The 16,290-nt window shown below is 22.0% G+C and overlaps 4 protein-coding genes across 4 annotated transcripts; 2 read left to right on the forward strand and 2 right to left on the reverse strand. All coding sequences in view use genetic code 6, as the record gives it.

Moving 5' to 3' along the window:
• Positions 1-275: 275 nt before the first annotated feature.
• Positions 276-5,459, forward strand: TTHERM_00822330 (hypothetical protein; the record flags this gene model as incomplete). Its single annotated transcript, XM_001031556.2, has 13 exons — positions 276-476; positions 547-1,335; positions 1,526-1,698; positions 1,751-2,010; positions 2,061-2,977; positions 3,268-3,328; positions 3,390-3,880; positions 3,946-4,150; positions 4,202-4,295; positions 4,552-4,718; positions 4,770-5,042; positions 5,100-5,201; positions 5,257-5,459. The coding sequence occupies 13 exons, from the start codon at positions 276-278 to the stop codon at positions 5,457-5,459; spliced, it is 3,936 nt and encodes a 1,311-aa protein (XP_001031556.2).
• Positions 5,460-6,619: 1,160 nt separating this feature from the next.
• Positions 6,620-7,422, reverse strand: TTHERM_00822340 (ribosomal protein L23, putative; the record flags this gene model as incomplete). Its single annotated transcript, XM_001031557.3, has 4 exons — positions 6,620-6,708; positions 6,906-6,977; positions 7,082-7,244; positions 7,330-7,422. The coding sequence occupies 4 exons, from the start codon at positions 7,420-7,422 to the stop codon at positions 6,620-6,622; spliced, it is 417 nt and encodes a 138-aa protein (XP_001031557.1).
• Positions 7,423-8,131: 709 nt separating this feature from the next.
• On the forward strand, positions 8,132-12,676 carry TTHERM_00822350 (hypothetical protein; the record flags this gene model as incomplete). Its single annotated transcript, XM_001031558.2, has 7 exons — positions 8,132-8,239; positions 8,343-8,450; positions 8,507-8,747; positions 8,874-9,622; positions 9,674-9,826; positions 10,040-12,003; positions 12,580-12,676. 7 exons carry the CDS (start codon positions 8,132-8,134, stop codon positions 12,674-12,676), a joined length of 3,420 nt encoding a protein of 1,139 aa, XP_001031558.2.
• A 342-nt stretch (positions 12,677-13,018) lies between these two features.
• Positions 13,019-15,822, reverse strand: TTHERM_00822360 (cyclin-dependent kinase-like Serine/Threonine kinase family protein; the record flags this gene model as incomplete). Its single annotated transcript, XM_001031559.3, has 11 exons — positions 13,019-13,203; positions 13,710-13,834; positions 13,894-14,015; positions 14,066-14,260; positions 14,329-14,430; positions 14,492-14,645; positions 14,999-15,107; positions 15,257-15,327; positions 15,427-15,506; positions 15,596-15,720; positions 15,816-15,822. 11 exons carry the CDS (start codon positions 15,820-15,822, stop codon positions 13,019-13,021), a joined length of 1,275 nt encoding a protein of 424 aa, XP_001031559.4.
• Between the last annotated feature and the right edge of the window lie 468 nt (positions 15,823-16,290).

Here is a 16,290-nt window from a genome sequence, read left to right on the forward strand (position 1 = left end):
TGATTATAACAGACTAATTATATAATGAAAATGATATTTTGTTTGATGGTAATGTCTTTTGTTTTGAATATTTGGATGTTAATTCTAACTCAATTTAATTATTGTTTTATGTAAAATTCTGTTTGTTTTTTCATTTTTTGTTACCTTTTATAGATAGAATTATCCATCAAATAAATATATAGAAAATACCAATTATAAGTATAAAAAGCGAGATAAATATTACTTAAAAATCCTTTTTTTGAAAAACTAAAAGAGAGCGTTTAGCCTTCTTTATTATGAATAAAAACAAGAGTTTTGAGACTCTTTAACAATTAGATTTGATAAGGAATAGATACCACAGTGACATATCCTTAATCATTGAAGACTTAATAGATCTAATTTAATTAGAAACAGAATAACTTTATAATTCTCAAAATAAAGTTGATATCGAACAACAAGAGTAAGAAAATCAATCTAAATTGTAACAGAAAATTGAAGTAATAATAAGCTCATTATTTTAAAATTTAATGACAAAAATTTTCATTAATTTATAAAAAATTATTCTAGCATTTGGTAAGTAAAGTAGACGAATAATGTTAAACATACGCAAAGCAAGTTATTGATTACATCTTTTAAATCAATTCAACTAATATTTCGCTATTAGAAGTTTAGCTCAAAAATGTTTTAATTAGCATTAAATCGTTTGTAAAAAAGCCCTAAAATAAGACTTTTGTTACCAAGTTAAAAGCTTAAGTCGTTTCCGATTTGATGAAAGTGTAGTCAGTGGATAACTCTATTCAGTATTATGATGAAGTTAAAAAGAGTGATAATAACTAACAGCAGGGCTCTTAGAAAAAGAAAAAGAAGAACTATAAAGAAGAAGGTTTTATCTCTAGCGAAAGTGAAAATAGTGATACAGATTAATCTGAGTAATAGGGAAAAAATTTAAGAAAAAGAATAGATAACGATCATTTGGAAGAGGTAAAAATGGTAGAAGACTAGCAAAAAATGAGCGAAGATGATTAAGAGTCTCCTTTTAAGCTCAAATAAATCATAAAAAATTTAGAGAAATAAGTTTTAGAACTAAAAGAAAAGGTAGTTAATAGAGAATGTATCCTGAGTGAAATAACTTATGGCTATATGAAGGATGTATCCCATTGGAAAGAAATTTTTAATAGAAAAGATAGAGATTTTTAGAATTGTTTTGAAGTTAGTTACTTCGAGCCTTCAATAATTTATGATGATAAAATTAGGGAAGTATTAAACAGTAGATTGTAAGACTTAAAACTTTAATGTGAAAACAAGATGTATCAAATGTAAAAGAAGTTCAAAAGACACCAAGAGGAATTTGAGAAAGTAATACAAAAATATATTTTACACTGTAGATTTTTTAAATTGGTGATGTATATGTATAAAAATTCGCTTTTGAATTTCATTCAAATTATCATACAAAAATAGACATTTTTCTATCAATCTTTAATAAATATTTTTACAGACTTTTTAAGATATGAATTTTCTTTAGTTTATTCTTTTTTTTTAAATGTAGCTCTAAGAAACTCTTTTTGCATTTATGAGCTAAAATGATCCTATTTCTGTTGCTAAAACTCTGTTTGCCATGGAATAAAACCCTCATAAAATATGGAGAATTCTTTAAGATTAAATGGGAAATACATATTTTTTCAGGATATTTGAATAATAGAAGGCTGGCTATGGAATTAGGTAAATAATTATTCTCAAAATAAATTAATAAATTGTAAAATTTAATAAAAAGATATAAAGAAATCGATGAATTAATCTCTCAGAGTAAGGCGAGTTCAAGAGAATATGAAGAATTCAAAAGGTAAATTAAACACTAAATGGAGAAAATGGTTGAAAGGTCTTAGCAAGAGATAGAAAGCATTAGAAAGGAAGTAGCTGAAAAAGAAAAAGAAATAGAATAAATTAGAAAGGGTTTTAGCCAAGATCTAGAAAATGTCAGATAAGAAACTATTAAGTAGATGGAAGAATAATTTAAAGTTAGAGAAGAAAATTGTAATTTATTCTAATATTTGTATTGAAAAAAAAAAAAAAATATTTTAAAGTGTATTAGGAGTTTGAGGAAAGAAGGAAAGATATTTATGAGTAATTAGGCAATAGAAATTTTGAAAGAATTATTGAAGAATCATAACTTAAGCTATTCTTTTAGAAATGGATGTTTGCTGCTAAATTGATGAAAGTAAAGCAGTCTTTAGATCAATAAGAGGAAGAATCAATGGAAAAAAAATAAGATTTTTTGAAAAAATATATATTAAGGCAGCTCACCTAACCGTAGCAATAAAGTAAGAAGGTAGTAGAAATACCTGGATCTTTATTTCAATCAAAAAGATTAAAGGCTAAAGTTTCTTAAAGACATTCAATAATATCCATATAACAGAGAGCTAGATTGTAATCTTATTAGCAGGATGAGTTTTCTGATAATTTGAATGATTAAAGTTAAAGAGACCCCTCTTTGCTTTCATCAAAGATTACATAAAAATTAGAGAAGAAGCCATCTGAAAATTTTAAAATTGATAGAAAGCCATCTTTTTTATAAGAAAAAAGCTAACTTGATTATTCTGAGAAAAAGATGGTAGAGAGCTAAGTCACTATAAATGATTAAATATCTGAAAAAGAAAAGGTGAAAGAAGAAATAAATAATTTATTAAATGAAGATTAAGGTGTTGAAAAATAGGGTGTTCTATAAGAAGAAGATATAGATTAAATATTCGAGTTGGAGATGCAAATTGACTCATTGAAGTAACAAATTTAGGAATAGTAAAATTAAAAAAGTGGACTAGAAGAAAGAATTAGTTTTTTAAACAAACAAGTTGAAAGAGTCACTCAAGAATTGCATTGTCAAAGAGATTTTAATACATAATTTAAAAATGACAATAGGGAACTAAAGCTTAAAATTACTTTATATGAAGACACTTTTAATGAAATAGCTCAAAAAATTGGCTTTTAAGATTTAAAAATTTAAGTAATTTAAATAATTTAAATTTTTATTTTATAAAATGACTAAAGTATTTAATAAAAATTTTATTGAGAAAAAAACTGAGCTATTTTTGCAATAAAAAAATATTCATTTAACGAAAGGAGAAATTTGTTTGTCATAATTTTTTTTTTTCTTGAATTTTAAATACTTTTCTGATAAATACATTTTTAGAATTTTATTATTTTATTTAAGAAGTAGAAAAATAGTTTATTCGTTTTTAAATAACTTGAAAATAAAATGATAAAAAAATACTATTTTGCTTTTTAATTAATTAGGATATTGGTGATCCATAAAGTAAAAAAGCTAAGAATTTTATGAAAGCTATTTCAAACTCAAGTAATTTTGTTTACTTTTATTTATTTGTAAACAAAATTTAATTTATGTTTTAATATTAAAGATAAGCAGGAATAAAATGGCTTCATTTTAGCTCTAGAAACCTAATAAACTAAAAATGAAGCAGCAGATATTATGCTTGGAGAAAAATATAAAGAGAAAGGAACAAGTACTAAAATTCAAGGGATAAATGAAACTCTGTCACATCTTGAATAATAGTAAAAAGAAATTGAAATATAGTTAGAAGCTGATAGTCTAGACTAAGAAAATGCAATAGTAAATGCCAGAGAAAGAATTAAGAGTAATGGATAAATATTGGAAGATAAAGAAACATAAACAGATTTAGAAATGAAAGATGTTGATTTTAAAACAAAAAAAAGGCTTAAAAGAAGTGCTGATAATAGTCCAAACCCACAAAAAGCAGCAAAGAAAAAAGAAAAATCTATTTTTGATAAATTTGATGTCGATGAGATAGAAAAAAATTCCTCAACAAATATAAATAAAAATCTAAACAATATTAATCAGTTGGAATCTCCTTAATTTATGAAATAAAGAGTAATAAATAAATGCTTTATATATAAATTTAAGGAAATTAGCTACAACTTTTTATTTTAAATAAGTACAAATTAAACGGCCAAGATAAAGTCGAATAAGACTCCTCAGATGAAGAAAAAAAAAATTACCATAAGAGAAACAGTGTCTGGGAAAGGTTATTTAATGATTAATTTGATAGGAAAAAGAGAGAAGAAGAATTGAAAAAACAATTAGAATCTATAGAAGAAAAGCACTGGCAAGAAATTTTAAAAATACTTAATCTATATTCACGTAAATTAATAACTAAAAATCAATTTAATTTATCATTTTTTATTTTTTTAGAGTAAAAATTTGACACTGAGAATGAGTTAATAAGACCTTTTTTTCCAAAATATGCCCCAAAAAAGAAGTAACAATACCAATAAATAAATGAAAAGTAATTTATTTTTTTATTTGTTATTTTAAATAGAGTCATTTTATGAAATTGAAAAATAATTAAATTAAATTGAAAAAAGCTAACTAACTTAGGATATTTATGAATTATTTTAACTTTTAAAAAATCTTTTTTTTATTTCTGCTTTGAAAATTGATTAATTTTAAAATTATTTTACTTAATTTTTATTATCCACTAATAAAAAAAATCTAAAAAAGAAAATAATTAATTTAAAACATACTCTAATTCTAATTAAAAGGGAATAAAAAAGATGCTATACTCCAAATATTGAACTCAATAAAGTTAGAAATAATTCTAGCAACAAAGAAACCTTATTAAATTAGTCAAGCACATTCAATGTGATGTAAGAACAAAAAACACCTCCATCATAACAAGCTACAATTGGGTTATAGAAAATAAAAACAAGTAAAAAATAATTTGCAAATTAAAATATAAAATTAAAATTTTAAAAAATAGGGGCTGACTACTTCTACAAAAAATTATAAACAGAACCTAGTTAAATGGATATTTAATCAAACAATATTTATCTTTTGTCAAGCAATGGTAAAGAAAGAAATATCAATGAATTAAGTAACAACAAGTAAGAATAACATATTGACAGCTAGATAAAAACCTCACCTTTTGAATACTTTGCAAATATTTATAACAAACAACATAAGAAATAAAATGCTGAAAGTCAGCTAAAAAATTAAATTTAGTTTTTATAGAAATATCCTCAATTAGATAAAAGTATAAATTAATTATTATATAACTGATTTTCATTTATTTTGATTACATTATTAAAAGCCTTTAATTAACCAATATTCCCTATAAGTTCCATACCATCTTCAAACTCCAAACAATAGCAAGCTTAAAGAAACAGATCTTATTCTATTAATAGATAAAAAAGTAAATTAATTTTATAAATTTTAAGCAAATAATATAGATATTTAATACTAATTAGATAATTCAATGAGCGACAAAAAAGAAAGCTTTAACCAGTCTGGAGCTCTTAACAAATCTATTAACTAAAATATAAATTTAGCTCCATCTCATCAAACATTTTATTAAACACAGAATAGCTTTTATTATAGTAAATATCCTCAAATGGCAGGTAAAAAAGCAAAACTTGAAACACAGAAATAGAATATTTTACCAAACTCTTGATTTTTTTCAATTAAACAAACAATTTCTAATAAAATAATTTAATAATCATTATTTTCATTTAAAAAAATATTAAAGTAAATGTTTATAATAATAACTAATAAACTTATTTATTAAATTTCCAATTTAATCAAGTTAAAAATTTATATTTATATTAAAAATTTAATTTATTATGTTTAAATAAATTAAGATATTTATCAAAAATCTTTTAAAATACTTTAAAGTAATAAAATAAATAAAGAATTTTATTTAAAATTTAAAAAATAAATTATCTAAATAAATTAGTGAAATTAAGAAATAATTTTAAAACATATAGTATTTACTTACTTACTTGCTTAATGTAAGAATTATGTATATTTTAAGAAATATTTTTTAACTCATAATAATAGTTGTATTTATGGTTAAGGATTTAGTAGATTTTTGAAGTAAAAATTTTTCTTTTTAAAAATTATTTGCAGAGAAGATCTATTTTTATTTTGAGTTTTTTGTAAAATTTTTCTAATAAAATAATTCATTTTTAATTTAAAAAAACCCATTTTATCTTACTGAATAATTTAATTTATATTTAATGAAAAAAATAAACCGAGTTTTTGTAAAAATAATTTAATGTGTTTACTATTATTAATATATATTTATTTTAAATTAAAAAGAGAATTAAAAGACTAAATTTAAAGATTTAAATATTTAGAACTTTTAAAATTTAGTCTTGAACTAAGCTTGCTTGCTAGAAACAGATTCATGAAATTAAATAAATAAAAGAGTAAACAAAAAAGGCAAAATAATTAAAATTAAATTATTTTTCATAACTACAAGATAAAACCATATTTCTAATGAATATATTTGCATAAATTAACTTATTTTTAAAAGAATTAACAATAATTTGCTCTTAATAATAAATTAATTGATAAATAATTTAAAATTAAAAAGTTTAAAAAATTCAATCTCATTTAATTATTCAAAATAAAATATAAAATTAATAAACCCTGTCTTATTTTTGTAAAGATATTTAAATATAGTAAATAGTTAATTAGATTAACAAAACTTTGTTCAATTAATTTATTAAAATTTGTTGAAGATTCAACATAATCATCTTGGAAAACAAAATGAATGAGTATATAAAAAGGCAAACTAATTAAATAAAATTAATATATGTAATTTTTTAATCACATAGTTTCAATCTTTTAGTAGAAGGGTTCTACTTCAGTTTTTAAGACAGCATAAACCTTCTTGAAATCCTTGGTCTTGAAAGTTTCTATTAATTTATTAATAATTAGTTAGTGTGTTATTTAATTAATTTCATTTATTTTTGTATATAGAATTTTCTATTTATCAAATTTAATGCATACAAAATATAATTGATAATAATTGAATCGATTCTTTTTTAAGCTACAAATAAACACAAAATTAGTTCATATTTTTTTAATAAAAGTTAAATGAAAACTAATTTACTTCTTAAAATGGAGTTTTTAAGTTTTCCTGTATATCTGACTGTATTAACTTTATTAAGTTCAAGACCGTACACTAATTTATAAAGAATAAATAGTTTAATTTTTAAATATTCTACTTTTATTTTATGCTTTTAATATCTCAAATTCATTGGTATTTTAATTTGTAATTAAGTTTACATTTTGTAAGATATTGCTTAATTTCGGGTTTGGCAAGCTTGGGGTCGCATTTTAAGACAACTGTATTATTTTCAAGGGGTTTTTCACCTCTGTGAACAACCATTTCCCAATTGCAGAACTTTTCTACTTTTTATTCTTTAGGGAAATTGCTAGTCTTTTAAGCCTATTATTATAACAAATACAATTAGATGGTTAGGGTTCAGCTATAATCTATTATATATTTCAAAATTATGCAATAATAATATTACTGTTAATCCTAAAGGATTCAAGCAGTAGTTTTTAAAGGCTTTAGGATCCTTTAGAATATTCAAATTTTTAGGGAGTCTAACAATATTATTCATATCTAGATGCAAAACTATTTCTAAAAATTAATACAAAATTTTATTAAAAAAGAAGATTAAAGATCAATTAAATTCTTGACTTAAATTACTTCTTATTTTGATTGCAAAGCTTTTTCTTATTTATTTATTAATCAGCATATCAATAAAGTATCTTGCATGCTTTTAGATTAAAATAATAAAATATTTACATTTAGTTGATAATAAAATCGAATTTCTTTTTTATTTAAAAAAATTTTTTTTTGTTTAAAAATAAAAAAATATTTTAAATGAAAATTAAAATTATTTTTTTTTTTATTTTACAAACATTTTAAAAACGAAAATATTTCTAAGATAACTTTTTAACAACGACTAATCAGCTTCATGGCTGAATTTTTATAATAGTAAATTAGTAAAAAAAGAGATTCAATTTTGGTAAATTGCTAGTTTACTAAAATATTAATGGATTTATTTATGATTTAAGGACTAGAGAAAAATATAGTTGTTAAGATTTTAAAGAATTTGATTATTCAAAAATTTTTTAATGATAAAAGTTAATTGTTGCCATGAACAAAAATTGTTTTTTGTTAGTTTGATCTTGTAAATTAGTTATTGAAAAAATAAATTAATATTTAGATGGTGGTTGGATTATTAGATACTTTGATTAATTAATTATAAATTAAAAAAAATAGAGTTATTTATATCCAACTAATTAGTTAATTGTTGTTTCGTTATGGCATCAGTTTAAACTAATATTTTAGAATTTAATGCAAATCTTTGCATATAGGATTTAGTAGACACTTACAACGAATGCGATTTACCTTTTTTTAACCAAAATGAAGTAATTTTTAATTCGTTCTATTAACAATTAGGCATTTTAATTTACAGAAATTGAATCATTAATACATTAATTACAAAAATATATTCACATTTATTTGATATAGGTACAAGAGCTAGATGAGCATAAGTTTTTCATAACATTGAATTAACTAGCTTAAGAATATGTTTTAAAGGATTACTAACCGTTCAGCATGCATTTAATAGACTATTATGTATTTATTCATAATTAAATAATACTGAACTTTGCTAAGATTTTTTCATTATTTAGTGTAGTAAATATTCCAAGAAGTAAATCATAGCAAAATCTTGCTATTCGTTCTACTACTGTTGGAAGAAAATACTCAAATCCTCAAGTGATGCAAGGCTCTATGCATTTTGCTGCTTCAACAAATTAATTCCTAGTAAGCTAATAAAATTCTATTGCAAAATAAGAAAGCAAATTCATTCATTAGTAACAGATAAATAATAAGTTTTGATACCGACTATTAACAGTATAGAGATTAATTTGGGTAAAATTACTTGGTTTATTTATACATCTTCAAATATTTCTTAATTAATATCATTTTATTTATTTATTCTGCATTTAAATTAGGAATTAAAATTAATTTATTTATTTTATTTATTTATTATTGAAGAGCAAGTGTTGTCTTTGATCAAAAAAATGTTTTAAAAAAGCGATGCTATTTAGTAAGTTAATTAAAATTTGACAAACTTCCTGTAAAAAAATAAAGTAGTCTATACTCCCAAGGAGAAAATAAAAGCTTGCTTAGTAGCTGAATTTATTATTGAACAATATATACAAATTACTCTAGGTTATGAATACAACAATCTATCTTAGGAAGGCAAATTTTAAAACGGTAACAAAAATCAATTTTAATAAGAAAATAATTATGAAAGTTCTGATTAGCACCAATAACAAAAAGACTTATAATAATAGAATATGAAGTATTTTATTTAAAATGATAACTAAGAACCTAACAATAACCTATAAGACTAAGTTTTTTAAAACAACATGATGAAAAATAGCCATAGCTCATCTAATTTAAAAAGCCAAGGAAATGGTTACATGCGCATTCACAACTTAAAATAAAGCAAAAGTTAATCATAAATTCTACCAATAAGAAATAGATTTTTAGGTAGTAGCAGTAAATCACCTTTAAGGAAATCTTCTAGCTCTTAAAATAGAATGAGCTAGAATAATAGAAATTAAACTCCTAATATTATCATCACACATGAGGAATAGTAAAACGATCTACTCCAATCTGACTAAAATTTGCAAAAAACAATTAAAAGAAAAAGTGAATAAAACTAAAGTTAAGACAATACTTTGTTTTCAACAATGGATGAAAACTCAAAAAAGCCATAAATCTTATTGGAAATTTAAGTAAGTATTTCTTTAGAAATAAATAAAACATTAAATTTAAAACATAAATAGAACAACAGCATGAAGTCTGAAATTGAAAATTTTAAAAATTAAGTTGCTAAACTTTAAGATGAAAACTAATTTTGTTAGATCTTTAACCAGAAGTTAGAACAGATATTCTTAGAAATATTAGAAATATCCATAGAATCTGATTACAGATCAAATGTAAATAAAATAAAATAAAAAAAATTTATTCTTTTTTCAACAATTTTAAATGAAATTTGATTCGTAAAATTTTAAGAAATTTGGAATGTTTTTTTAACAAGACATAAAAATGTTTAATAAAATAAAAAAGATTTACTTGATTTTATTGGAATTATTTAATTTTAATAATAATAAGAATTAATATAAAAATAAACTAACAATTAATTTATTTAGGATGTTGATAAGATCATAGAAAAGTATGAAGAATTAAAAAAATAATAAGGAGACCAATGTTCTCTTTTGGAATTTAGAGAAAATATTAGCTAAATGAAAGAGCTAGCATAACTTAAGTCGAATACTTTATAGCAAAATAGTTTATTCAGTTCATAAGAACATTTTAATGGAAATAATATCCGTAAAATATCTCATAACAACTCTTCTCAAGTTGAAAACCCTCACCCTTTTAGCATTTCAAGTGGTAATGAAAACCAAAACAATGCTCTTAGCTCTCCTGCTGCTATGAAAAGTTCATAAAAAAAAAGATCTGCAATTCTTGAAGAAGTAAACAATTAGAATAATTCTAACAATTGCTACTTTACGGAAGATGAATAATAATAAAGATAGCATTTAGCACTTTTAGAAGAAGTCTCATAATCTTTATCATAACAAATAAATAAAAATAATTTATAAACACTTGAAAAAATCATAAAATAAGATTAGCATCAATAATAAGTAGACCAATCTCCTTAGCTTTTATCAGTTAGTTTTACTAATTTAAACAGTTAATAATTACCATAATCAAGCTCACCGCTCATGTAAAGCTCGTTTTATTAAATAAAAGATATGCTTTAATCAAACAAAAATAAAAGAAATAGCTTAAGCCCTGCTATCTTCCAACAGAGTATTTCATTTAGAGAAGAAGGAGAACATTAATTATCTAAAAAAAACTCTGAAAACCACAGAGAATTCTTAAATTCTATGAATAGTTTCAACTTTCAACTTAACAACGATAGTGAAAATTAAAATTGCAAGTAATAAGAAATGTAAAATTTAAATATTTAGAAATAGCCATCATAATAGTCAATGTCATCTTTGCAATAATTGTAAAAAAATTAAGCTAATGATTTATCTATGATTAATCCTCAAAATAATTTGATGAATGAGAAATCTAAATAAATGCAATAAGACTAAAAATAAGAATTAAAATAATCTTATCACCTTCAACTTTAAGCAACTAATTCTAAATAATAATCGTTGCAGTCTCCTTTAATTAATATAACCAACAGTAGTAGCAACAATAATAACAATCTAGATAAATAATAACCACAACAAGAAATGAGTTAAAATTAACAACATTAATTCTAATAATAACAAAAATAAACATTTTAGTTTTAATAACAATCTAATATTTAAGAATCTTCCAATAATAAAAGTATTTTAGATTAATTAAATTAAATATAATAATAAAAGCTATTAGAAATATAGTAAATACAGTAGTTAATATAATCTTAAAAACCGAAAGATATGTAAAAATCTTAAATTCCTTAAATATTTGGCTAAAATAATGATTAAACTTTACAATAACAATAAAAGAAACAGGAAATGGGTTTATAAAATTAAGTTAATTAAACATTTTAGTATTAACAGAAATAGCCTTTTAAGCTCAATTAGACTATTGAATCAGATATAAAAACTTTTGATCCTTCAATGAGTATTCCATCTAGTATAGCCTCAAATCACTAGCAAAATCAATAAGCACTTCATAGACAGCATTATTAGAACCTGCTATAAAGACAATAAGAGAAATAAGAATAGGAAAATAATTAGCAACTAAAAAATCAAAGCTAATTTTCAAGAATAAATTCTGATAAGTATAACGAATATGATCATCACTCAAATGCAGCAGATGATAGTTGGAGTATAAAAACTTTCGATCCAGATAATATTCCTTAAGTTAACTCAGCTTTTAACAAAAATAATTAACTTTGTTTTGGAAGTTAAGGAGGAAGCCATCACCATTCACAAAATAGAAAAAGCTTGTCTTTAATATAGTATAACAATTAAAAAATTCATAGCAATTATAAAATAAATAAAATGTCTGAAAATATGCATTTTTTAAATGGAATCAAAGAGTAAATAGAAGAAGGTTATGATAAAAAAAGCAATTCAATTAGAGATACTCCCAAATCTTCCTCTTGGTAATTTATTCAATACAACTTTCAATTAGTTATTATTTTTAAGCATAAATTTAATTTTTAATAATTTTTTAATTAATTTATCAGATTTTTGATAAAAATTTTTAGAATTTTAAATTAGAATTAATTTACTCTAAATAGATTATTATACAATAATGTGAATATTAAATATAATTAAATACAATCGAATAATTAAATATATTTTAATTTATTTACACAAGTTTTTATTAATTTATCAATTAAAGAGCTTGCTATTCAAAGCTTATAAATAATAATTATATTTACTAGGAGGAATTTTGATTAAAAAGAAAATTCAGCAAAAATTTTTTTATTTAAGGATAATTTTATGATGAATTAAATCTTCATAGTATGTATCATTTATTTAGGATTTTTTTAATTATAAGTATAGTTAAGTTATTTATTTGTTAGAAAGTTTAATTAATTTTTTATGCTTTATTAAAAGATTCTTTGTTGTTTAATTGAATTGAGACAGCTAAATAAATTACCAAATTTAATATTATTGCTTGCTCCTCATTTATTTATTTTTTTATAATTTATTCTCTCTTTTTTATTTTATAGTGGTGAAAATATTTAACTCTCTGAAAGCGAAGGGTACAAAACTTACACAGAGACTTAAATCTCAGCTTTAAAAAATATAAAAAATAAAATTATTTGAATGAATAAAACTTAATTATCATTAAATTTATTAATATTTGTTAATATTTACATTTTTATAACGTTATTAATACTGCTGTTGTTACTTCCCATACTTAAATTATTATTATAATAATTTTAACTCGCTTGACCAGCCTTTTTTCCAAATAAGATATAATCTCCCTGATAATTACTTTAAGTGCCTTTTTTAGGTTTTTCTGTTTTTAATTTAAGTTATTTTTTTTAATTCGTAAAGCTACTTATTAATAATTTCAGAACAAATTTAATAAAAATATATAATTAATTACTCTAGTATTGATTGGCAATATTGTTTTTTTAAACAGATATATACATTTTTTTAGGATCATAAGTCTTTTTCAATGTTTATGCATAAGTTATAGGTTTATTTATATGTGGAAGTGCAAACTTATTGGTAATGATAATTAAAATAAAAATATTTACATTGTTTAGTAAATATAAAAAATACCTTAATAGTTTCTTCTTCTGTAGAAATATCATGTGCATAAGAACTTTTAAATGGATTCTCAACTAATTATTTATTTATTTAGATATTAATTAAAATAAATGGTTTTATTTGAAAAGCATCTTAAAATGAAAAACCAAAACTCTCCAAACAAATTAAAAATAGAAATATTTTTCATTAATAGAATTATCAATATAAAATTAATAAATTTTGATAATATTTTAGCTTGTATTTTTAAATTCCCTTAAATTTTGTAGAAATTCATAATTAAAATATAAAATTAATTAAATAAATCATCTATTAATAATTAAATAAATAAAGCCTTATGAAATTTGGTGATTAAAACTACCTGAATATTTTCACATTTTATTAATGTATTATTTAGCTTATTGATTAAAAATAAATCACCTCAAAATTTTTTATAATTAAAATTGCCTGAATACTTTTATTTATTATTACAAACAAAAATCTATATTTTTATTGATCAAAAATAAAATTTATCTTATCTATTAATGAGTCATATCAATAAATTTTATATTAAAGGGATTTGAATTTTAACAAATTTGATTACCTTTTTTTTATTTATTAGGAGGAGGAATGCTTTAAGATTTTTTAGATGGCTATTATTTATAGCTGTACATCCTTTTAGAGCTTCTATCATCTTCTATCAAACTGTCATTACCAACTCTAGATGATCTAATATCAAAATTTGTTATTAAAATATATAAAATAAATAAATTATATTTATTTATTACTTATCATCATAACTGGGCTTTATACTATTTTTTTTTAGAATACTCTCAGTTTTTAAATTTGATTATAAAACTTTATATTATTCATATTCTACTAAATCTCTGAAGTATTCATGGTTTATTGCCTGTTTAAATTAAATATTTTAAATCATGATAAATGTATTTATCTATGTACTTAGTTTGCGTTTATTCTTTAATCTGGGTCATAGATTAACAGTTTTTTAATTAAATCTATGCATTCTGGAGAGGCATTTGCATTTACTAAAAGTTTATCGATTCCTGTACCATGCTATGGTTAGAAATCAAATTCCATATGAGTTGCATGCTTTTTAAATCTATCTAAAATTTCTTTAGGAGGAGTTCCCAGAATCTAAAATAAAAATTAATTAATTATTAATTAAATTTTTGAATGGTTTAAAACAAACACTAACAAAATACATTATGGATTTTATGAACCTAATCTAATTCGTTGTTTCCAGGGAACAGAGGATGTAAACCAATAATTTCAAACATAACACACCCAACTCCCCATAAGTCCATCTATTTTATTTAATAAAAAACAATTAAAACAAAGTAGAATTAATTTAAAGATAAATTTCACTTTATAATCATAATAACCATCAGTTAGCAAGCACTCTGGCGCTCTGTACCAACGTGTGGAGATGTATTCAGTGTAAGGATGCTCTGAGTTGATTCTCTTACAGCTACCAAAATCTGCTAGCTTAATGTGTTCGCCTAGCAACAAAATGTTTTCGCTAGAATAAATATAATTAATTATATGGTATTTTATAATTAAATTAATTAATGGTTAATAAATTAATAATAAACACCCCTCAAATTTTTATTTGTCTGTCCGATTTCTCAAAAATAATTAATTTCAAAATCTAAAGTATAATTAAAAATCCTGTCTATAATACATAATTAATGGCTTTATAAAATCAAATTTGAATAACAAATATAATTTATTTGTATTTTAAAAAATATTTTTTAATTTTATTTGATATTTAAAAATATTTTTTAATTTTTAATGGATGTTTGAGGTAAGTAATTATTTCAATTAGTAGGAAAAGTAGAAATATATTCTAAGTAATAGATTATATTAATGTACGGTTTGATATCCCTGTGAAAGATATTGTTGCGGTGCATGAATTCGATAGCCTTCAAAAGCTAAAATATGTAATTTTTGACTTTATTTGGATTCAAGTATTTATTTCTGCCTATTTAATAATTGAAAGTGTTTAAGTATTGCAGTTACTCCTCATTCAATACTATTTTATGAATATATCTTTTCTTACTGGAAAGCAGTTTACTTTACCAGAAAAGAGTTAGCAAGTAGCTAATAATATATATATATATATAAACATACCTTTAATATGCTCGTACAAATTGCAATCCATCAATTCGAAAACTAAAACTAATCTGCCAGTTGGCTTATCACTTATTTTATTAAAATATTTGTTAATTAGCTATATAAATAAATGCATTTTAATCTTTTATGTTTCTCAATATGAGTCTTAAAATATTAAATATACATACTATAGGATTTCATGTAAAGTAATTATGTGCTCATGAGGTGATAACCTTCTTAAAGCCTAGATTTCTCTTAAATTATTGACCTTTTTTATAAATTATTGTATCAAGAAAACCGCTTTGATAATTTGCTTCAATTTTAATTTTATAAGCACTATTCAAAGTCTTTATTTACTTATTCCTCATTTGCAAATACATTTTTCATACACTTAATTGCGACTAACTTTCCTGTTCGCAAAGACTCAGCCATCCAGACTTCGGAAAATGTTCCTTCACCCTTCAGCTTAATTAACTTGTATTCTATATATTTGTATTGAAATTTAGTTTATATTTTTCGCTTAGTCTAAGATCATAGCATTGAACTAAGCTACAATCTATAAAATAATTTAAATTACAGTTCATATTTAACGATCTTCTTTATTTATCTAATCAAATAAATGAATGTGATTTTATTAGTTGAATTATATTTTTAGATATCTAAACAAACTATTCTATATTTTAATTAATAAAAATTGTCTGTCACATGATCAAAATTCTTCTATTTAATATACTACTTATCAATTCTATAATAATCGCTACATCAAAATTCATATTAAAAGTGCTGGTTGGGGATAGAAAGATAAATGCTTTTATTCAATCTCAAAATAAATCTTTTGATTCTCCAATGAATTTAATTTTTATTAATTTGTATTTTTTATATATTTCATTCATATCAAAATTTTTATGAAAATACATACATCCTTCTATTTTTATTAACCTTACTACTCAAATTTTAGTCATTCATTTAATTTATATCTATCTACCAAAATAATATATTTTTTTTACATATATAAAAATATAATTTTTGGGGTTGGGGTTGGGGTTGGGGTT

This window comes from Tetrahymena thermophila, assembly GCF_000189635.1.
Source record: "Tetrahymena thermophila SB210 genomic scaffold scf_8254483, whole genome shotgun sequence".
NCBI lineage: Eukaryota > Ciliophora > Oligohymenophorea > Hymenostomatida > Tetrahymenidae > Tetrahymena > Tetrahymena thermophila.